This window comes from Elephas maximus, chromosome 19 (assembly GCF_024166365.1).
Source record: "Elephas maximus indicus isolate mEleMax1 chromosome 19, mEleMax1 primary haplotype, whole genome shotgun sequence".
Classification (NCBI taxonomy): Eukaryota; Metazoa; Chordata; class Mammalia; order Proboscidea; family Elephantidae; genus Elephas; species Elephas maximus.
In genome coordinates, this window is record NC_064837.1 from 24,866,036 (window position 1) to 24,890,394 (window position 24,359).

Genomic DNA, 24,359 nt, shown 5'->3' on the forward strand with positions numbered 1-24,359 from the left:
TGGTTGAAACCGCACCTCGGGAATTTAACAACTTATTTGAAATGCGTGTCATTCGTGGATACATTTCCACAGTATAATAATTTTTAAAAGTGTCACAGAAGAATATGGCATAAAATGTGAAAGTCCCCTCCCCTTCCCCTTCCCTCCCTCCTCCCTGAGTATATGTCCTTCCTTCCAGTCTCTTCCCTTTGCGTTTACATACATATACGTTTTTACATACATATTCCTGTTTTTTCTAACAAGGTAGAACTGTACTTCTTGCTCAGCAGTGATCCGCAGGTTTTCATTAAGCAGTATGCCTGAGAGATCTTTCCACTCCAGTCCATTGGTCCTTCTAGTTTCTAATGGCCTTTATCCTTCCACCACCTGGAGAGGTTTCAACAACGGGCCCTCCGCCCAAGCTGTGGCATTGCCGAGCACGCATTATCTGTGTACATATTTGCTGATAATGATAAAGGAGGAGAATTGGGCAGATAGGAAGTTCAGGTTCTGAGCAGTTGGCCTTATCATTTGTGCCACTGCCCCCCACGGTCTGTCTGTCTGAATTGAACCAGTTTGGCAGCTGACAGCCATGGAAGTTAGAAAGCTGAAGTTCTGCATCTGAATATTTCCCGTAAGGTTGCCGTGATTCTTTAGAGTTATTCTGTTCATTCGTATTCCTATGTATTCAAAGATATGAACTGTGTTTCTTCACAGAAATTTCCAAGGAAACTCTATTTCTTATATTGAGGAAAATATTTGGAAGGCATACCGCTGGACTGAGAAACTGTGAGTATATCCTCTCCAAATACGAATACAGAAAGCTAAGTGCATTGTAAGATCCTTCTTGGTCCAGAATTTTGACGCCAATACCTCCGAGAAAAGATATTTTCCTCTCTCCATATCCGAAACTGACTTCTATTGATTACCTCTATGGTGATTTTTAAAATTAAATTGGGTGGATTCTCTTTAAAACAAGTAAGATGCAATTTAAATTTACCTTTCATGTGGTAAATAATACACGATCCTATTCTCAGCGCAGAAAACTGAATTAACAGGTATCATGAAAACCCTCCTTGTTCCCTAACCCCCTACCCCTGAGTGACCACTTCTCTGAGTTCTGTGTACATCTTCCTGGATCATATGCCACGCATTTGCCTACATCCATATTGACATAAAACAGAATAGGTTTATTGTGTGTGTGTTTTCTTTGCATAGACTTTTTTTTTTTTTAAGGGCTAGGAAGTTTATTGGAGCACTTTTGAGGGAGGGGTTGGTTTTGTTTTTTTGAGAGTACAAAGGAACTTTATCTTATACGTATAAAAATACAATCTGAGGACTTCACAGTCCTGTGGATGGAATCCCATGGATGAAGTCGGGAAGCCCTATAGCTTTTCCGGTCACTGAGATAAAAAAATTCCTCTGATCACTTTCAGTCCCAAGAACAGTGCTAGTTCCAGTCCAGCGTCTCAGTCACATAAGTCTATACTCTCAAAGAATTGAAAACTTCTCCCTTCCCCCAGCCTGAGCCTTTCTTTAACCTAGACGCGTACAATGTGAAGAGGGGTCCTGGCTGGCTTCTTCTCTATTTCCTTGCCCTATATCTCTCATTCTCCATCCCTCCATTCAGCTGGCTGCCTCTGGCTTCTTAGAAGTTGGTGAGGAGACTGGTGGAGACGAAGGGGCTGATGTCCTCTGGTAGTGGTGCCCTCTGGGTGTTGCATCTCCCATGAGGGATTCCTCGCTTCCTGGGTTTCTCAAAAATAGCACAACTGGAGTTGTCCAGCTGTCACTCCCTTGCCCTGGTGGTGATTCTTCTCCAGCTGGCTTCTCATGAAGACCCCTCAGCTTCCACATACAATTGTATGATGCCAGCTTCTTTCTACTGAGGCTGTCCTTACCTCCAGGAGGAACCAATAACAATGGCGCCCTTTTTAAAGGTCCAACAGTGGAGTCCATTTCTGGGCCATAGAACACGAGGAGATTTGTCAACATTTTTATAAAATTATTTTATCATAGCATAAGTATATGTTAATTGTATAACTCATTCAGCTTGTAGAAAATGGCATAGAATCTGATCGGCAAAGCTAGTCCTCACTGTCAAACACATCAGCCAAATGAGATTTGCTTTCTTTTAGGAAAAAGTCCAATTTCATTTTTTTTAAAACAGACTTTTTTCTTTTTGGAGCAGTTTTAGGTTTACAGAGAAATGGCACAGAAAGTACAGAGTTCCCAAACAGCTGCTACCCCCTGCTCATTGTTTCTCCTACTAACACCTTGTATGCCCGTGATACACTTGTTACAATTGAGGAATCCCTATTGATGCATCACTGTTAACTAAAGTCCACATTTTACATTAGGGTTCACTCTTCCTGTTGTGCAGTCTTGTAGTTTCCACAAATGCCTAATGCCCTCTGTGCATCATTATAGTATCACACAGAATAGTTTCATTGCCCTAAAAATGCCCTGTGGTCCACCTGTTCATCCTCTCACCCTCCCCCTGAACCCCTGAACCATGGATCGTTTTATTGTCTCTCTAGTTTTTCTTTTCTAGAATGTCTAGCAGTTGAAATCATACAGCATGTAGCTTTTTCAGACTGGCTGCTTCCTTCACCTAGCAGTGTGCAGTTAAGTTTCCTCCATGTCTTTTCATAGCTTGCTAGCTCATTTCATAACTGAATAATACCCCATTGTAAGGATGCACCACAATTTGTTTATTAATTCATCTATTGGAGGACATCTTGGTTGCTTTCAAGTTTTAGCAATGATTAATAAAGCTGCTATAAACATTCTTGTTCAGTTTTTTCTGTGGACATAAGCTTTTCAATTTATTTGGGTAAATACCCAGAAGCATGTTAGCTGGGTTGTACGACAGGCCCGTGCTTAGCTTTCTAAGAACCTGCAGGCTGTCTTCCAAAGGGGACATATCATTTTGCACTCCCACCAGCAATGACTGAGAGTTCCTGTTGCTCCATATGCTCGCCAGCATTTGGTGTTATCAGTGTTTTGGGTTTTAGCTATTCTAATACATGTGTAGTGGTATCTGATTGTTTTAATTTGCAATTCCTTGATGATATATGATGATGAGCTTTGGCCAGCTGTATAACCTCTTTGCTGAGGTATCTGTTCCGATCTTATGCTGGATTGTTTGTTTTCTTATTGTTGAGTTTTAAGAGTTCTCTGTATGTTTTGTATACAAGTCCTTTATCAGATATGTGTTTTGCAAATACTTTCTTCCAATCTGTGGCTTGACTTTTCACTCTCCTAGAGTGTCCTTTTAGAAGAAAAGCTAGATAACTGGGAGCTCCTAAAAATCAAACAGCTATGCTCATCCAAAGACTTTACCAAAAGAGTGAAAAGATTACCTATAGACCAGGAAAAAGTTTTTAGCTATGACGTTTCCGATCAGTGTCTGATCTCTAAAATGTACATGATACTACAAAAACTCAACTACAAAAAGACAAGTAACCCAATTAAAAAATGGGCAAAGGATATGAACAGACACTTCACTAAAGCAGACATTCAGGTAGCTAACAGATACATGAGGAAATGCTCATGATCATTAGGCATTAGAGAAATCCGAATCAAAACTACAATGAGATTCCATCTCACTCCACCGAAGCTGGCATTAATCCAAAAAACCCAAAATGATAAATGTTAGAGAGGTTGTGGAGAGAGTGGAACACTTATACACTGCTGGTGAGAACGTAAAATAGAACAACCAGTTTGGAAATTGTTTTGGCACTTCCTGAAAAAGCTAGAAATACAACTGCCATACGTTCCAGCAGTTGCACTCCCTGGAATATATTCTAGAGAAATAAGAGCCTTTACACAACCAGATACACGCACAACCATGTTCATTGCAGCTCGGTTTCCAATAGCAAAAAGATGGAAGCAACCAAGGTGCCCATCAATGGATGAATGGTTAAATAAATTATGGTATATTCACACAATGGAATACAACAAATTGATAAAGAACAATGACGAATCCGTGAAACATTTCATAACATGGAGGCATCTGGAAGGCATTATGCTGAGTGAAATTAGTCAGTTACAAAAGGGCAAATATTGTAAAAATAGGAGACCACTATTTTAAAAACTCAAAAAAATAGTTAAAACAAAGAAGAAAATATTCTTTGATGGCTACGAGTGTAGAGAGGGAGGAAGGAAGAGGGGTTTTCACGAATTAGATAGTAGATAAGAACTATTTTAGGTGAAGGAAAAAACAACACACAATACAGGAGAGGTCAGCACAACTGGACTAAAACAAAAGCAACGAAGTTTCCTGAATAAACTGAATGCTTCGAAGGCCAGTGTACTAGAGGCGGGGGTTTGGGGACTATGGTTTCAGGGGACATCTAAACCAATTGGCATAATAAAACGTATCAAGAAAACATTCTGAATCCCACTTTGGAAAGTGGCGTCTGGGGTCTGAAACACTAGCAAGCAGCCATCTAAGATGCATCATTTGGTCTTAACCGAACTGGAGCAAAGGGGAATGAAGAACACCAAAGACACAAGGTAATTATGAGCCCAAGAGACGGAGAGGACCAAATAAACCAGAGACTACATGAGCCTGAGACCAGAAGAACTAGATGGTGCCTGGCTACAACCGATGACCCCCTCAACGGGGAACACAAGACAGAACCCCTGAGGGAGCAGGAGAGCAGTGGGGGAGGGGGGGAAGTGGGATGCAGACCTCAAATTCTCCAAAAAAGACCAGACTTAATGGTCTGACTGAGACTAGAAGGACCCCCGAGATCATGGTCCCCAGGCCTTCTGTTAGCCCAAGACAGGAACCATCCCCAAATTCAACTCTTCAGACAGGGATTGGACTGCACTATGGCTTAGAAAATGATACTGCTGAGGAGTGAGCTTCTTGGATCAAGTAGACACATGAGGCTATGTGGGCAGGTCCCGCCTGGAGGGGAGATGAGAAGGCAGAGGGGGTCAGAAGCTGGCCAAATGGACACGATAATAGTGAATAGGGGGAAGGAATGTGCTGCCTCATTAGGGGGAGAGCAACTAGGAGTAAACAGCAAGGTGTTTATACGTTTTTGTATGAGAGCCTGACTTGATTTGTAAACTTTCACTTAAAGCACAATAAAAATTTTTTTAAAAACGTCTTTTGTAGAGCAGAAGTTTTTAATTTTAATGAAGTTTCCAACTTCTCAATTGTTTCTTTTATCAATCATACTTTTGATGCTGTATCTAAAAAGCTATCTCCAAACCCAAATCACCTAGATTTTTTCCTGTGTTATCTTCTACAATTTGTAACATTTTGCATCTTATATTTAGGCCTGTGATTCATTTTGAGTTAATTTTTGGGAGAGTTGTAGGCTGTGTCATATTCATGCTTTTGCATGTGGATATTCAGCTGTCCCAGTACCATTTGTTAAAAAGACTATCCTTTCACTGTTGAGTTGCCTTCTCCCTTTTGTTGAAGATCAGTTGACTAAATTTGTGTGGGTCAATTTATGGACCCTATTCTGTTTCACTGATCTGTTTCCCTATTCTTCATTAATACCACACTGTCTTGATCACTATAACTTAAGAGTAACTCTTGAAGTAGGATAATGCCAGTCCTCCAATTCTATTTCTCATTATTTGTTGGCCATTTCTTGGTCTTCTGCCTTGGTAAATCAGTTTGTCAATATCCACAAAATAGCTTGCTGAGATTTTGATTGGTATTGCATTGAATCTGTAGATGAAGTTGAGAAGAATTGCAACCTTAATAATACTAAGTCTTCCTATCTGTAAATGCCCTGGTGGCACAAAGGTTAAGAGCTCAGCTGCTAACCAAAAGGTCAGCGGTTCAAATCCATGAGCTGCTCCTTGGGAACCCTATGGGGCAGTTCTACTCTGTCCTATAGAGTTGCTGTGAGTAGGAATCAACTCGACAGCAATGGGTTGGGTTTGGCTTTGTTGTCCATGAGTGTGGAATATTCCTCCATTTATTTCAAACTTGCATTTCTTTCACCAGAGCCTTGTAGTTGTCCTAGTATAGATCTTGTATAAATTTTGTTAGATTTGTACTCAAGCATGTCATTTCTTTTAGTGCTAATGTAAATGGTATGCTTTTACTTTAAAATTCCAGTTCTTTATTGCTGGTATATAGGGAAATAATTGACTTTTGTATATTAACTTTGTACCCTGCAACCCTGCTATAATCACTTATTAGTTCCAAGTATTTTTTTTTTTTCAATTCTTTGGGATTTCCTAGATAGACAATCATATCATCTGTGGACGAAGACAGTTTTATTTCTTCCTTCTCAATCTGTATACCTTTTATTTCCTTTTCTTTACATTAGCTAGAACTTACAATACAATGTTCATAGGGGTGGTGAGAGGGGACATCCTTGTCTTGTTCCTGATTTTAGGAGTAAGCATCTCATTTCTCCCCACTAAGTATTATGTTAGCTGTAGGGTTTTTGTAGATGTTCTTTATTCAGTTTAAAAGTTCTCTTCTATTGGTAGTTTGCTGAGAGTCTTTATCATGGATGGGTGCTGGATCTTGTCAAATGATTTTTTTGCATCTATTAATATGATCATATGATTTTTCTTTAGCCTGTTGATATGATGAGTTATATTAATCGATTTCCAAATGTTGAACTGACCTTGCATACCTAGGATAAACCCCACTAGCTCATGGTGTATAGTTCTTTTTCTACATTGTTGGATTCAATTTGCTAATATTTTGCTGAGGATCTTTGCATCTATGTTCATGAGAGATATTGGTGTGTAATTTTCCTTCCTAGTAATGTCTTTGGTTTTGGTATTAGGGCAATACTGGCCTCATAGAATGAGTTAAGAAGTGTTGCTTCCTCTTCTATTTTTTGGAAGAGTTTTAGAAGGATTGGTGTTAATTATTCTTTAAATATTTATAGAATTCACCAGTGAAACCATCTGGGCCTGGTGCTTTCTGTTTTGGAAGGTTATTAAGTTGTTGATTAATTTTCTTTAATGGATATAGGACTGCTCAGACTGTCTATTTCTCCTTGTATGAGTGTTGGTAGCTTGTGTCTTTCGAGAGACTGCTTCATTTCATCTAAGTTGTCAAATTTATGGGCATAGAGTTGTTCACAGTATTCCTTTATGATTCTTTTAATGTCCATAGGGAGTTCTGAGGGCACAGTAGTGAAGAGCTCAGCTGCTAACTAAAAGGTCAGCAGTTCAAATCCACCAGCCACTCCTCGAAAACACTATGGGGCAGTTCTGCTCTGTCTTGTGGAGTTACTGTGAGTTGGAATCGACTCAACAGCAATAGGTTTTTTTTGTTTTTGGTTTAATGTTCATGGGATCTGTTGTGACGGCCCCTCTTTCATTTCTAATATTAATAATTTGTGTCTTCTTTCTTTTTTTCCTGTTAGTCTGCCTAGAGGCTGATCAATTTTGCTGATCTTTTCAAGGAACCAGCTTACAGTTTCATTGATTTTCCCTATTCTTGTTTCTATTTCATTGGTTTCTGCTCTGATTTTTATTATTTATTTTCTTCTGCTTACTTTGGATTTTTTTTCTTTTCTTTTCTAATGTATGCATTCAATGCTGTACATTTTCCTCTAAGCACTGCTGTCTTGGTTATCTAGGGCTCCTATAACAGAAATACCATACCTGAATGGCTTTAACAAATGCAAATTTACTCTGTCACAGTCTAGGAGGCTAGAAGTCTGAAGTCAGGGCACAGCTCCCAGGGAATGCTTTGTCTGTCTGTTGGTTCTGTGAGAAGGTCCTTGTCATCAATCTTTCCCTGGTTGAGGAGCTTCTCAGCACAGGGTCCCTGGGGCCAAAGGATGTGCTCTGCTCCTGGTGTTTCTTTCTTGGTGGCATTCTTGGAGACATGAGGTCTCCTGTCTTTCTGTTTACTTCTCTCTTTTATATCTCAAAAGATATTGACTCAATATACAACCTAATCCTGTAGATTGCGTCCTGCCTCATTAACATAACTGCCTGTAACCCTGCCTCATTCACATTGTAGACGTTACGATTTACAACACATAGGTAATCACATCAGATCACAAAATGGAGGACAATCACACAACACTGGGAATCATGGCCTAGCCAAGTTGACACGCATTTTGCGGGAACACAATTCAATCTAAAACAACTATGTTCACTGCATCTCACAATTTTTAGAAAATTTTATTTATTTTTGTTGTTGTTGATAATATACACAGCAAAACATACACCAATTCAACAGTTTATACATGCTCCATTTAGTGACAGTGATTACATTTTGAGTTCTACAACCATTCTCACCCTCCTTTTCTGAGTTGTTCCTCCCTCATTAACATAACTTCACTGCCCCTTAATGTTCCTATCTAATCTTTCAAGTTGCTGTTCTCAAATTGATCCCATATAGATAGTTCTTAAAAGAGCAGAATGCTCAAAGCATACATTTTTAATTAGTTAAGCTAAACTATTGTTTTGTTTTAAGGAGACTTCAGGGACATTTCTGACTTAAGGTTTAAAGATTATCTCAGAGTAATATTTTCAGGGGTTCATCCAAACTTCATGGCTCCAGAAAGTCTGGAATCCATAACAATTTGAAATTCTTTTCTGCATTTTCTCCCTTTTGATCAGGATTCTTCTATGGAATCTTTGATCAAAATATTCAGTAATGTTAGCCAAGCACCATTTAATTCCAGTCGTTTGGCAATGGAGGCAGTTTTTAACGGAGGCAATTAGCCACACATTCCATTTCCTCCTTCTTTTCCCGACACTCCTTCTTCTTCTGTTGCTCCAGGTAAATAGGGTCCAATTCCTGTGCCTTGGATGGCTGCTTGCAAGCTTTTAAGACACCAGGCTCTACACAATGAACTAGAAGGTAGAACAGAAGCACTAAACATGTTATTAGGCCAATTAGCTGGAATGTCCTATGAAACCATGATCCTAAGCCACCAAATCCCATGAGGTTTTTGGCTGTACATAAGCAGCCTCAGTAGCTACTCTTTCTTTGTTTTTTTTTTTTAATCATTGTAAATATATCTATTACACAACTTTTGTCAGTTCAACTTTTTCCAGGTGCTCAACTTCTTGACACCAATTACAGTAATTGACTGTGGAAAGCTACCCTTAATCAATGGGATATTTCCATCACCGTTAACTTCCCTTTTCCCCATCCCTCCCAGTCCTGTTGTTGTTGTTAGGTGTCATCAAGTCAGTTCTGACTCATAGTGACCCTCTGTACAACAGAACGAAACACTGCTCATTCCTGTACCATCCTCACAATCATTGTTAAGCTTGAGCCTATTGTTGTAGCCACTGTGTCAATCCATCTCATTGAGGATCTTCCCCTTTTTCACTGACCCTGTACTTTACCAAGCATGATGTCCTTCTCCAGGGACTGATCCCTCCTGATAACATGTCCAAAATATGTGAGATGCAGTCTCGCCGTCCTGGAAGTCCATAGTATACTCCGTATTCTTTGACAACACCACAATTCAAAGGCATCAATTCTCTAGTCTTCCTTATTCACCGTCCAGGTTTCACATACACATGAGGCGATTGAGAACACCATGGCTTGGGTCAGGTTCACCTTAGTGTTGAAGGGGACATCTTTGCTTTTTAAACTTTAAAGAGCTCTTTTGCCACAGATTTGCCTAATGCAACGTGTCTTTTGATTTTTTGACTTCTGCTTCCATGGGTATTGATTGTGGATCCAAGTAAAATGAAATCCTTGACAACTTCTATCTTTTTCCATTGATCATGATGTTGCTTATTGGTGTAGTCCTGAGCATTTTTGTTCTCTATATGTTGAAGTGTAATCCATACTGAAGGTTGTGGTCTTTGATCTTCATCAGTAAGTGCTTCAAGTCCTCTTCACTTTCAGCAAGCAAGGTTTTGTCATCTGTATAACACAGGTTGTGAATGAGTCTTCCTCCAATCCTGATGCCACATTCTTCTTCATATACTGCAGCTCCTGGGATTATTGTGCTCAGTATATAGACTGAATAGTTATGGTGAAGGATTACAACCCTGACGTACACCTCTCCGGATTTTAAATCACACTTTAAAAAAAAAAGTCTAGTGTTTTTTAATGCTCTATGCTTACATTACTCATCTCACATGTCATCCACTTTTTCCACTAGAGCCATTAGCATATTAATCATAACCACCAAAAACCAAACCTAGCGCCATCGAGTCGATTCCGACTCATAGTGATCCTATAGAACAAAGTAGAACTGCTCCATAGAGTTTCCAAGGAGCACCTGGCGTATTCGAACTGCCGACCTCTTGGTTAGCAGTCATAGCACTTAACCACTATGTCAGCAGGGTTTCCATATTAATCATAGTTATTTCAAATCTCCAGGTTGATAAGCCCAAGTGTCAGCTATATCCGAATGTGGCTCTGATGCTTGTCCTGCTTCTTCACACTGTGTTTTTTGCTTTTTAGCATGCTTTGTAATTTTTGCTGAAAACTAGATATGATATATCAGGTAAAAGGAATGGGGATTTTTTTAGCTTCAATTTCCTGTAAAACCCTGTTGATATTGATATGGTGGTGTGAGAGAAGAGGAAGTGTTCTCTAATTCTATGATTAGGTCTCAGTCTTTTAGTGAGCCAGTGCCCCTGGGTTGTGACCTTCAGGAGTGCTTCTCAGCTTTTTTCCTTCAGCCTTTAGATGAATCAAGAAGGCTAGAGGGGGCTACTGTTGGGTATTTTCCTTTTCCCATTTCAAAGGCTAGAAGGAAACTGGAGTTGCTAATCCCTTTCTCCCACATGGAAAAGGCTAGAGGGAGTTGGAGTTGAATATTTCCCTTCGTCTGTTTTGATTAACCAGTACCAGTTATTATGAAGTCATTTCTGACTCATGGTGATCCCGTGTGTGTCGGGGTAGAGCTGTGCTCCACAAGTTGTTTTCCAGTGGCCGATTCTACGTTTTGAAGTAGATCACCATGCCTTTCTTTTATGATGCCTCTGGGTGGACTAGAACCTCCAACATTTTAGTTAGTTTTAAGCTTTTACACCACCCAGGGACTCCCCACTTTGGTTAGGCTCTGATAGAACCCACATTGATTAGTCTGTGGTAAAAAGTAATAGCCCTTGAAGGCAGGCTGTTGTTAAGGAGACCAGAGCCCTATTTCATCATGGCAGCTTTTCCCCTCTTTTTTTGGGAATCATGAGGGCATTTTCCTGAGATTCACAGTGAGAACCTAGTAGTGCTCCTGGAATTCAAACTCCCTAAAACCCTGCCCCCCTCTCTCCCTAGGGCTGGACCTCCAGGAGTTGTTTATCTTTCAAGCTAGTCTACAGGAGTCTCCAGCAATTAGTCAATTACTCTTGAACTATTTCTACCTGATGCTGGGTTCAGCAGAAACTAGGACCCGGCATTGGGTAGAAAGTGATTCTCTGTATCAGCCTGTCTTTCTCTCCAGTCCTCTCTGCTGATCTAAGAAGCTTGTAAGAGCTCAGCAGTCACATGCGGCTAGTGGCTCCCTTATTGGACTTCCAGCAGTAAGGCATTAAAATGAACCAACCTCAGCTACATGCAACAACATAATGAATTTTACAAACATAGCGCTGAGTGAAAGAAACAAAATAGAAATATGTGTAATGATTCCATTTAAAGTTCAAGAAGAAGTAAAATGAAACCATGTGGTTTGTGGTTGACATATAATAGGTAAAACCGTATTTCAAAAGCAAGGAAATTATTATCATCAAAGTCAGGACAGTGGTTACCTGTAGGGCTCAGAGGGAGGGTTGGGATTGGACAGGGACACACTGGGGGCTACTGGGATGCTGACAGTGTTCTTTCCTGACATGGATGGTGTTATAAAGTGTTTGCTTTATAATCATTAAACTGAACATTTATGTTTTATGTACTTTATGCACATTTCAGTTCTCAAAAAAATGAATGGGTGGAAAGAGTCAAATGGCTTCATTTGCAGCCCTGACATAGCTCCATGTGGGGCTTTCATAATGAGGTTTGGGAAGAGAGGCATCAAAATGGCAGTTCTGCCAATCTTGGTGCCACCCAGAGTTGAATTCTAACAGGGACTTTGTGATCTAGAGAGGAAGCATTAAATATATGACTTGGTGGGAAGAGTGGATGGGGGTGTGGGGTGGGAGTAGAGGAGGGAGAAGCAGGGAGGTGGACACAAAGAGGACAGCAGAAGAAAGGTTTGAATGAAAACAAAAGAGGTCACATCCCTAAATTAAATAGAAATTAGAGTATTCAGGTGGACCATTACCTGGTTCCTCCCACATAGAATAGTCCTAGGTAGCAAATAGTTGTAGTTAATTTGCATTAGATCCAAAAATAACCTTTTCATTTTCCAGAATTCTCAGTGAAAATTCTTTGACCGAATTACGTAAGGATTCATTTGAAGGCCTGCTATCCCTCCAGCATTTGTAAGTTAGTCGGTTAATCATATTTACTTCTGAGTTTTTAGTTATATGTAAAATGAATAAGGAGCTTAGAGAAGATAATGTCTACATTTTTCTTCCAGCAATATAATTCTGCAATTCTGTAAGTCTGTAGGGTCCCAGCCCATCTCTGTCATTAAATATCTCCTGTCCCTTTCCAGTTTTAATTATAGAGACAAAAGACAGATAGAAAAAAGTGGCAATAAGGTCTGAGTAATTACAGACACCCATATGAACTTTGTTTTGTAAGTGTCCATATATACTATCTGTTTATATTTAGTCTGTAGCCTGTGGTCTGTTTTTAGCGATCCCATGAGCTAAGAATGATTTTTGCATTTTTAAAGAAGTTGAAGAAAAAAAAAAAAACTATGAGACAGAGGTCGTCTGTTGCCAGCAAAGCCTAAAATATTTACTATCTGTCCTTACAGAAAACATTCAAAAAAGTTGGTTTAATAGAACAAGAGGAATTAAGATTAACCTCTGTTTGTTGCCTAAAAGACAAGAAAATATCAAATACCTACATTAATTTGAAGGCCATTAACCCAAAATATTTTGATAATTGAATTAAGTGACCATTTAAATATTAAATATGTAACTAAACAGTTGAATTATATAAACAATACTATAAATAACATAGTTAGCTACCAAGGACTGCTGTTAAAGACTTCAAGGTAGGAATTCTTTTACCGTATTACAAATAAATGTTTCAAATAATGGTTAATTAGTATAGCTAGAAATGTTTACCCTAAGTAAACATATCAAATGCCCCTAACCCTTTACTAAATACAAACTAAAAATCTCTCCAGCCCTTTTGCCAAGGAGGGAATAATTGCATGGTATTTACATCTGTTTAGAGATAAAGAGATACTATGTCCTTTGCTATAAAAGCTTGATTTTTATCCTTTGTCCATGAAGCCTAGAGTTGTATGCATCATGAATCCTTATTAAGCTATTTCGATGATGCTCTTTAGCAAATGGATTCTTCTTACAAGTTTAGAAGGCTTAAGAGAATTGGGGATGAAAAGCCTGACATGACACTAAAAGTAGTCCTTTAAATTATCAAACCTTTAGGCCTTAGTGGGACAACCAGTTTTGCACTGATCTTCTTGGGCACCTCTGGCATCTGGGCTCCCAAACCTTATAAACACAATTTGGAGAAAAACAAATGAGTTAACTGCTCAATGGAGCAGGCCCTTCCTTACTTCTACTTTGAAATACTTTGTAAGCTAGTTACTTCCTGTTAGTGTATGTATTCTCATCCATTTAAAAAATGTGAATCAGTATAAAAGTTAAAAACATTATGTCAAGCACTGTGCCTAGGGTTGGTGGTACAAAGATGTGTAAGACAGCATTCCTAACCTTCTAGAAACTCTTGATGTGGCAGGGGAAGCAAAGGCATAAACTCGAACCATAACACAATAGGCTCTAAGTGGAGGGTTAGAGCTGCAGAGGCACAGAAGAGCCATGAACTAATAAAAGTAAACTTCTTTCTAAATAGTCATTTCCTTTCTCACTCCTTAACTACTCATTCGTTTGGTAAATAACTGAGTTTGCTTTATGTCCGTCTATCAGCTTTAAACATCGTAGGCAATACAGATAAGCAAGACCTAGTCCATGCTTTCAAGGAGAAAAATGGGATACAAAAAAACTATTTAAAAAAAAAAAATAGATGTGGGCACTGAGAGGCATAAATTATTTCTGGAGCACAGAGGAGGGAGCGAAGACTTCCAACTGGATCAGGGAAGATGTTTCTAGAGAAATGCCATTTGAACAGGACCTTGAAGGCCATTGGGTATCATCAGACAGACATGTTGGGCAGACTATTCTAAGATTGCAAAAGGAGGGTGGGAAAAAGGCAAAGATAGGAAGTGGAATGTGGGTTTGAAGAACGTCATGAGTACCTTTGGGTGAAAGTGGGGAGAGTAGGAGTTTGGAGGCAGATCATCTAGGCTTTGCATGCCAAAGTAAGGAGTCATCATGGAGAACCATATTATCACAGCAATGCTGTAGGACAAATGGTTCTCAAACTTTAGTGTGCATAACAATTAGGGCCTGTTAAAGCACAGATCCTGGGCTTTACCCCCATAATTACTGATTCAGTGGTCTAGAGTAGGGCCAAGAATTTGCTTCTTCAATAAGTTCCCAGGCAATGCTGGTCTTTCAGAACCACTGCTGCAGAGTTAATCTGTGTGCAGGATGGATTAGAAAGGGAGAGACTAGAGCTGAAACACCAGTCAGAAGATACTTATACCCACCGAGTAAAACGTGAGGGACTAATGTGGGCTAAAGGGAAATAAGAAGGTTAACTACAGTCAAGAATGAGAGTTTTCACATGAAAATCCACTTCTATGTTGTTTTTTTCCTGAGTCACCAGTGTACAACTGCAGGAATTCCATTCATGGAGCATTAAAAAAAAAACAAATCCTTTGCCATGGAGTTGATCCCGACTCATAGCAACCGTACACGACAGAGCAGAACTGCCCCTTAGGGTTTCTAAGGAGCGGCTGTTGGATTCAAACTGCTGATCTTTTGGATAGCAACCATAGCTTGCTGTAGCTCTTAACCACTGCCACCAGGGCTCCCATGGAACATGAAGGCAATAGAAAACCAAACATAGGTTCCTATTAATATGATAAAAGCATTATTCTAAATTCGTTCAAAGTTATGTATTTATTAGAGGAATAACTCCCTTTCAAATCATGTCAAATTATGTTATTTCTTCTGGTATTGAGCTGCCTAGAAAAAGAGGACTAAGCCAGGAAGGTGTAAATGTGAGAATATTCCTTTTAATAGTATAAATTACAATAATAAGAAGGAATAAAACTTTAAGCTCACTGAATCTAATCGGTTGTCCTACTCTCAGGAAAGAGTACCTCTAGAATCTATCGAGATCTGTGGTTGTATGTTCTATTAATGAAGGTGAGACTCCTAGGCGCGGTGAGGGCAGGGTTAGGTGCCTTGGAAGGTTTAGAGAACAATTACTAAGGTTTAGAGTTTGGATAACAGCTTGTTCAATATTATTCTGAACTCTGCCATTTATTCCTACTAATTTAATATCGAATAGCTAATTGAGGCAATATTTTTCTTTTACTTTCCCTAGAGATTTATCCTGCAATAAAATACAGTCTATTGAAAGACGTACATTTGAACCACTACCTTTTTTACAGTCTATGTAAGTTACAAATAAGCCTTAATTCTATTTAGAGTCTTTATAAAACCTAATTGTATATCTTTTTGCTCTTCATTTTGAAATCTTAAACTTGTATTAGTGGAAAGCTACTAAAGTTATATAGCAAATCCTTTTCCACTGTGGCAAAAATTAGTGTGAGAATTATTACACAGATAAGAGTGAATCATTCTAGAGCACTGGTTCCCAACTGGGGCAGTTTTATACCGAGGGGACATTTGGCAACGTCTAGAGGCATTTTTGGTTATCGCCAACTGTGAGTGTGCTACTGGCATCCTAGTGGGAAGATGCCAGGAATGCTGCTAAACACCCTACAACGCACAGAACAGCCTTCACAACAACAAGTTTGTTGTTGTTATTTGTGAATTCCCGTTGAGATGGCTGTGATTCATGGCGACCCCATGTACAACAGAACAAAGTGTTGCCTGGCCCCATGCTATCTTCATAATTGTTGCAAGAAGTTTACCTAGCCCAAAATGTCAATAGTGCTAAGGTTGAGAAACCCTGTTCTAGAGAAGTAAAGATCACTTAATCTAGGTATTTGTACCTAAGATGTCTAAATAGGAAAGAATAAATCATAAGCAAAGATCTTCCATAATGAGATTTCCTTAGTGTCTGGAGGGAGTGTTGCAGTCAGTTTTCATCACATATAAATTAGAATCATTGCCAAAGGAGGGGTGTTCTGAAAGAATACCTTTATTTATTTATTTATTCTCTCTTGTTTGTGTCTGTTTGTAGAAACCTTGGCTGCAATTTAATCACAGAACTTGGCTTTGGAACATTTCAGGCCTGGCATGGAATGCAGTTTTTACACACGTTGTAAGTGGGATAGAAGATGGACACATGGGAAGAGATTATGTGTGAAAACATCGAACTGTATCAGTTAGCTGGGTGTATGAACGGTGTATGAGCAAGCAGAAATTCTGAAACATGTATGTCTTAAGATCGATTTTTTCAAATGAGGAAAATAAGGTACAAAGAGGCCAAGAGAGCTGTCTAACTCATATGTGGCACGTTCTGCTTGCCCTAGTACTGACCTTTGGCGCGGGCACTAAATGCACCGAGCAAGTAACACGCAAACTAGCCCTGTCGTGGGGATCCCAGTGCTGCTGCTCGGGTGTGTGGATGGTCCTAGGAATTCCGCTTTGGAATTTAACTTGGATTCCAGCTCACGTGTAAGGTTCCTCCCTGCTTAAATGTGTGCAATGTATAGCCACACAGCACAAGGCAGAGCACAGGGTCCTCCAGAGAGCCAAGGGCCGGGGTGCTTTCTCAGCCATCAGCTTCTGTTAGACTGTACAGTAAAGGGAATCCCGGGAAACGTGCCAGAGTGCACTTCTCTCCCTAGGCACCCAGAACGTTATTTTCCAAACAGCATATATCCTTTTCAAAAAGTTATGAATTATCTATGCATAGAGGGAATCTCTGAGGGATGAAGAAAAACAGTGTTTGTTAAGGAATAGTGTGAAAAGTGTTAATAAGGAAAATACATTGCTCTAGCCTAATTCCAAATGCCTTCTTTCCTGACTACTCTTCAAACAAGAAGTGTGGGTTTTATTCTCTTTCAGCTAGAAAATACTGTGATTTCTCTTGGATACCAGGCAGTGGTAGTGGGTATGTTCACTGGCCTCAAGGGAATTTTGGACGAAAGATGGGGCTTGTGTTCTAAACCTGACTTTGGAAAAGACTGCCTGATGGTTCAGCAATCCATGTCACAGAGTTCATGTCGGGTGTGCCTGGAGCCTGATTAACATCCTGCAGATGCCAACCTGTAGCCACCTGCCCCACCGTTAATTTGCTGACGCTGAACTTGGGGAAAGGAAACTTGAGGGTCTCTTTTTCTTTTGTCGGCACCAGAGACTCTCATGAAGAGTCTGTGATAAGAGACCAGAGGGCTGGGTGGTTAGCTCCCACACCAAGAAACTTTGGTAGCTTCAATAACAAGGTCGTAATGTCCCTGGTAAGAATTGTTTTCACTGTAATTATGTAGGCAACATAGGGGGAAAAGTGGATATCACACTTTAATTAATGAGATCAATGAAAAACGTTCACTGACCACTGTGTGTCAGGCACTGTACTAAGTGCTGGGTGTACAAAGAGGAATGGGACAGGACTTTGTCCTCAAGAGACTTTCAGAACGGAAGAAGGAAGTGGAGGTTGATGAGAAAACATAGAAGAGCCACACTAGGATCCCTGCGCAGGGTAACAAGGTAGGGGGATGACAAAGGAGGGGGAAGGGAACCCCCTAAAACGAAGCTCATTAACGTCAAGTCTATTTCAACTCACAGCATGTAGGACAGAGTAGAACTGCCCCATAGGGTTTCCAAGGCTGTAATCTTTACAGAAGCAGACTGCCTCATTTTCCTCCAGTGGAGTGGCTGATAGGCTCCCACCGCCGATCTTTCGGTTAGTCCTTAAACACTGTGCCAACACAGGGCTCCAGAGGAAGGGTAGGGGATTAGACAAAATTCATAGAAAAAAGTGGATGGAGGAGAGACCAACTTTCGTATCTCAAATTTATGTGTTCATCTTAAAAAACAGAGAAGGGCATTTGCTAAATAGTAATGAAAGAGTTAGAGCTAGCTAGTATTGGAAAGGAAACCCTAGTGGCCTCGTGGTTAAGTCCTACAGTTGCTAACCAAAGGGTCGGCAGTTCACATCCACCAGGCGCTCCTTGGAAACTCTATGGGGCAGTTCTACTCTGTCCTCTAGGGTCACTGTGAGTTGGAATCGACTAGAGGGCACTGTTTGTTTGGTTTTTTTTAGTATTGGAAATAAATGAATAAAAATGTGATTTGAATCGAGGTATGCCGCTAAAAAGGAGCCCTGGTGGCACAGTGGTTAAGTGCTCAGCTGTTAACTAAAAGGTCGGCCGTTTGAACCTACCAGCCACTCCAAGGGAGAAAGACGTAGCAGCCTGCTTCCAGGAAGACTACAGCCTTGGAAACCCCACGGGGCATTTCTGCTCTGCCCTATAGGGTCCCTTTGAGTTGGAATCAACTCGACAGCAACGGGTATACTCCTAAAACTAATACACAGGCATGTTGAAAAGATTGGCACAATTGCCACAATGTGGGTTGGCAGCTGGGCTCCTTCTCTGTTTTGGATCAAATTTTTCTAATAGGAAATTTGCCACAGGTGAAATATAAGCTTTATTGCATCTGTTTCCAAAGGCAAATTGCCAAGAGAAGATGCCACCTCTGAAAAGCTAAGTAATTTTATAACCTGTGTGGCCCAGCACCGGAGCGTTTACAAGTTGGAACAGTGTTTTACCTGCATTAAAAACGTTTTTATTAAAAGGTCCCAGCGAAGGTGGGTTTATCTTGGATTGAACAAAGCTTAAGCCTCAGGGCCCCTTACTTCCAGAGAACCCTTCCAAGGTCCTAGGACGGGCCCTAGGGGTTTTTGTACTTACACGTTTGCACTTTTTTATTAAAGAGAATTTACAAATTAGATAAGCTTCAGACTGAACAAAACCTAGGTTCCAGCTAATTATAACCCAGTAAATCTCCTGAAAAGGAGCCCTGGTGCCTCAGTGGTTAAACGCTTGGCTGCTAATGGAAAGGACCGCAGTTCAAACCCACCAGCGCTCTGAGGGAGAAAGACATGGCGGTCTGCGTCTGTAAAGATGACAGCCTTGGAAACCCTATGGGGCAGTTCTGCTCTGTCCTGTAGGTCACCGTGAGTTGGAATCAACTCGACAGCAGCAGTATCAACAGCAGCAGCAGCAGGTCTCCTGAGCGAAGCCTCTATGTCGTTACAAACCCCAGCTGAACATGTTAGAAGTGTAAAGAGTCAGTCTTCTCTGAATCTGAAATCCTCCTCAAAGTCGTGCCAAGACTTCATTAGTTAAACAGCGCTCTTTGAATAGTAGCAGTAATCATATCTCTTTCAGATGAAATCAGGGATGAAATATAGTGTGGAAAACAAGCGGGGGTGGATAATCCCAAATGTTAAGTATGCCTTTTATTTCTGACTTTAAAGTGTTTCTCCTTTATTCACCTACACAGGTCCAGACTGGTGGCTAACTAAAAAAAATTCTCTTAGTCAAGTTTATTGGTTCTAACCATAAAAGCTTCATGATTTTAAACACATAGAGGCTATACCTTATGCAGATAGAGCACGTTCACATGCTGACTTGTCTGTGGCACATCAAGGTTGTGCCAAGAACTTAAGCACCAAGAGAGAATAAGTTGAAAATCCAAGCCTAACTCCTACTGAATTATTTGCCCCACTGACAATATCAATGAGGTAGGTGAGGCCACGCTTTGAAGGCCAGTTGAGCTTCATCACAGAGATGCCCTACCGCTCCCCCAGTCAACTAGCATCGGTTCCCTTTAGATAGAGGTTAACACACAAAATATAAGACACTTCGGGATGTTGTCATCACTTTTGGTGTGCACTGGAAACCTGGCAGCTTCTTCTTAGAAAGGCATGAACATTAAAGATGAAAAGAAACAACTTGGGTCTGTTCTTTGGAGTAATTTAGGGTAGCTGTTTAATTTGTAATGGTTCAAAAGTGTTGAGACCGTCACACCCAGCATGTATTAAAAAAAAAAAATGTCTTTTTCCATCTTCATGTTATTCTTCCCACCCAAGCTATCTTCTTTTCTCTCTGAAGCTTAGTAATTTTCCTCTGCCCCGTGATATTTCTTTAAAACCTGTACTTGTTAGGTATTTCTTATGATGCTCCACACACTACACTAAGTAGTTTTACCTATTATACCAAGTAAGATGGCATGCATAACGGTCTTACCATCGGGCCTGGCACATAGTAAACGCTCAATGCATGTTAGCTCATGATGTACCTCATTTTTGCTTTCTCCGTAAGTCTTGTGATATAGATATTATTATCCCCATTTTACAGATGAGGAAATTGAAACTTAGAGATGTTGGGTAGCTTGCCTGGGTACACACTGTTAATAAGTGGGCTGAGCCACTGAGGAGATTCACAGCAATTTTCCATGCAGTTCTCCATTCCTTGTAATGTGAGTGTATGAGGGCAGTTTGACTTCTTGTGCATTGTGTCTTGAAGTTGCTTTCTTACTTGGACAGGACCGTTAGAGCAGAGAGCTTCATTTTCCTATGAAAACCCCATGGAGCCCCTCGCCATGCCATCCCAGGGTAGGCCTAGGATTTGTGCTCACTGGCCAGTGCAGATATGACATCGTTACCTCTGAGCACCTACTCTGTGCCCAGCCCATGCTAGGTGCTTTACACATGCGCTTTCATTTAATCTTCAAACTACCTTGTGTGAGAAATGGTGCTACATAAGGCTCAGAGAAGTGAATTACTCAAGTCACTTCACCAGAAGGTGGTAGAGTCAGAATTCAAACCCAGCTCTGCCTGATTCCAGGGCCCTTGCTTCTTCCACTGTTCCTCTCTGCTTCTTTGTACACCCAGTCAGAGAGTCTTCTTCCAGGCTTTTCTCCGAACTTCGATTCAAGGATAGGCTAACATTTCAGGTTCTTTAGGCTTTGCCCCTGAGAAAGTTTCTGTGATGTCATCAGAGGTCTTGTATTGAGGAGCTTCACGTGGGCAGTCATGTTCTCATGGCTCATGGATCTATGTGATGAGTAAAGGAAAGGGGTCACTCCATCCCCAAGTACTTTCAGACATATCGGAACAAGGTCTAGGTCACTCTGCTTATTTTTTTGATTACCTTCCTCCAAGGAACCGGTTTTTCCCTGCTTGTCTTGAAATTCTAGAATAGACAGTTTGGGAGTTTGTCCTATTTTAAATTTATTTTCACTGCCTGCTTTGGATATTTTTTTCAGCTAATGCTGTTAGGATTTCAGGACACTCAGGACAGTGATGACAGGCTTCAGTTCTCAATTCTTCTCTGTGTATTCAGTTAATAGAAAGGACACATAGCCCATTTGTCTGGACCTGTGTAGAAGAATTGGGAGAAAAAAATATAAGAGGTAAGAAATGTTCCCTTATGTTGTGAGCCCCCTTTCATCTGTCCCTTTGTTCTACAGCAAAAGACCCGTGCAAAATATTTGTAGTTTCTACCAAAGACACAAAGGAACAATTAGTCCAAATGACTAATGGACCATGAGTACTACAGCCTCCACCAGACAGAGTCCAGCACAACTATATGTTGCCTGGCTACCACCATCAACTGCCCTGACAGGGATAACGATAGAGGGTTCCTCACAGGGCTGGAGAAAAATGTGGAACAAAATTCTAACTCACACACACACACACAAAAAAACTGACTTACTGGTCTGATAGAGACTGAAGAAATTCCAAGAGTATGGCTCCTGGATACCCTTTTATCTCAGTAAAGAAGTCAGTCCTGAGGTTCACCCTTCAGCCCAAGATTAGACAGACCCATTAAGCAAAATGAGACTAAATGGGCACACCAGCCCAGGGGCAAGGACGAGAAGGCAGGAGGGGAAAAGAAAGCCGGTAATAGAGAACCCAGTGTTGAGAAGAAGAGAGTGTTGATATGTCATGGGGTTGATAACCAATGTCACAAAGCAATATGTGTATTAATTGTTTAATGAGAAGCTAGTTTGCTCTGTAACCCTTCATCTAAAGCACAATGAAAATAGATTTTAAAAAATTTAAAAGAAAAAATCCTTTGGAATTTATGTATATATATATACATATATATATAATCTTTCATACATAATTATTAAATATCAACAGTAAACTTTATTGGAAATGTATCTCCTAAAAAATATATTTGTATTTTATTCTTCTAATAAGATACACTTTAAAAAATAATTTAGAAAAATATTTCTTGAACTTTGACTTTGGGACAGGCTCTGAGCTAATAAAAAGTATTGCCACATTTTTCTCCGATAAAGATAAGCCCATGAATGTCAAATAAGCAATAGGCTAGGAGTCAGGAGTTCTCGTCTCTGAACTCTTTAACTAGCTAGCTGTGGGACCCTAAACCTATTCTGCAACCCCACTGCACCTCAGTTCATCTCTAAAATGAAGGGATTGAACCAGAAATGGAAATGATCTCTAGTGCATCGTCCACTGTAATTCTGTAAAACCATTAGCCTCATTTAGTTTGTCCAAAAGACTTGCAGAGGCCCCGAAACCTGAGCTGGTAAGTCATTTCTCTCAACCAAGCACAAACTTGGTGAAGGAAAGAATGCTCTAAAGGCAGGAGCAGGAAGTAGGATAACAAAGAGTGTCCCCATATTTTGATTTCATTAAGAACAAATTTGAGCATCCTAATGCCAGTTGCAGAAGGGCTGTTTAATTAAGAGGAAACACTAAGCTGATGGCTGTGAGGTCATGGATGATCTGTTAGGAAAGATCAGAGGCTGAGCGGGACCACAGTAGTAGGTTATGGACAGAGTGGGAGGGAAAAGTAGAACAAAATTCAGACTCATAAATAAACCAGACTTACTGGTCTGATAGAGACCGGTGGATCCCCTGAGAATTTGGCCCCTAGACACCCTTCAAACTTGGAACTGAAATCGGTCCCGGAGATCACATTACAGCCATACGGTAGAAAGGCCTGTAAAATAAACAATAACACCAGTGAGGAATGTACACCTCAGAACAATCAGCTACATGAGACCTAAAGGGCAGCATTTGCCCAAAAGCAAAGTTCAGAAGGATGGTAGGGGCAGGAAAGCTGGGCGAATGGACATGGGGAACCCAGGAAGAAGGAAGAGAGTGCTGACACATTCAGGGGTTTGCAACCAAAGTCATGAAACAAACTGTGTAGAAACTGTTGAATGAGAAACTAATTCGCTCTGTAAACTCTCACCTAAACGAAAACAATGTGTTCAAAAAAAAAGGAAGGAAAGAGCAGAGGTTTGGAGAACTGAGGTAATCTGGGAGGAAGAATACAAAACTTTGGTACACTGTGTTGGCTGTATATTGCTTTGGGAACCCTGGTGATATAGCAGTTGAGATGTGAGCTGCTACCTGAAAGGTCAGCGGTTCAAACCCACCAGCTGCTCCTCGGGACAAAGAAGTGACAGTCTGCTTCTGTAAAGAAGCAGATCAAATACAGCCTTGGAAACCCTATTGGGCATTTCTGCTGTGTTCTGTAGGGTTGCTATGAGTCAGAATCTCCTCCCAGACAATGGTTTTTTAATATATATTCTCTAATTGTCATTCTTAATGGCTGGGGGAAAAGTAGGCAGGGAGAGATCCAAAGCTGGGTGGGCTCACTTGCACAGAGCCCATCAGTGAACTTAAAGGTTTTAAAAAGACAGGGAAAGGAGCCCTTGTTTGGGGAACCATGCTCAACCAGACATGTGACACATTCTTTCCCTTTATAACATCTTCCTGAATATTAACTACTGTTTTAAATCAAACTCATTAATACTACTAAAATAAATCTGGAAGAATGCACTAGCCTAGAAAGAATAGGGGCGATCACAAGGCAAGAACAAGCTACGTGGCTCCCAGACACACCACTTACTAACTCTGACTTTGGGTAAGGAAGAGTCTTCGTCCCCCTTTTCTCCATCTACCAACACACCTGATCTCTGGACACTGGCACTCTGTGTACTGCAAGATGGTTCTTTTTTTCAAGGAGATATAATTTGCCTACCATAAAATTCACCGTTTTAAAGTGTACAGTTCAGGGGTATGTTGACGAAATTGGGTAACCATTACTACTATCTAATTCTGGAATACTTCATCACCCCCAAAAGAAATCCCATACCCTCCCTCCAACCTCTGGCAATCACTGTTCTACTTTCTTTTCTGTCTCTATAGATTTGCCTGTTGTGGACATTTTGTATAAATGGAATCATAAAATACATGGCATTTTATGTCCAGCTTCTTTCACTTAGTATAATAGGACAAAGTAGAACCACCCTATGGAGTTTCCCAAGAGTGG

At 40.4% G+C, this 24,359-nt stretch overlaps 1 protein-coding gene across 1 annotated transcript in view; it reads left to right on the forward strand.

The window, feature by feature from the left end:
• Positions 1-24,359, forward strand: part of LOC126062124 (leucine-rich repeat-containing protein 37A2-like) — a 289,138-nt gene that overhangs the window by 19,021 nt on the left and 245,758 nt on the right. Inside the window, exons 2-3 of the mRNA XM_049859237.1 lie at positions 697-768; positions 12,259-12,330. Coding sequence (XP_049715194.1) covers positions 697-768; positions 12,259-12,330 — 144 coding nt within the window. The remainder of the gene's footprint in view (positions 1-696; positions 769-12,258; positions 12,331-24,359) is intronic.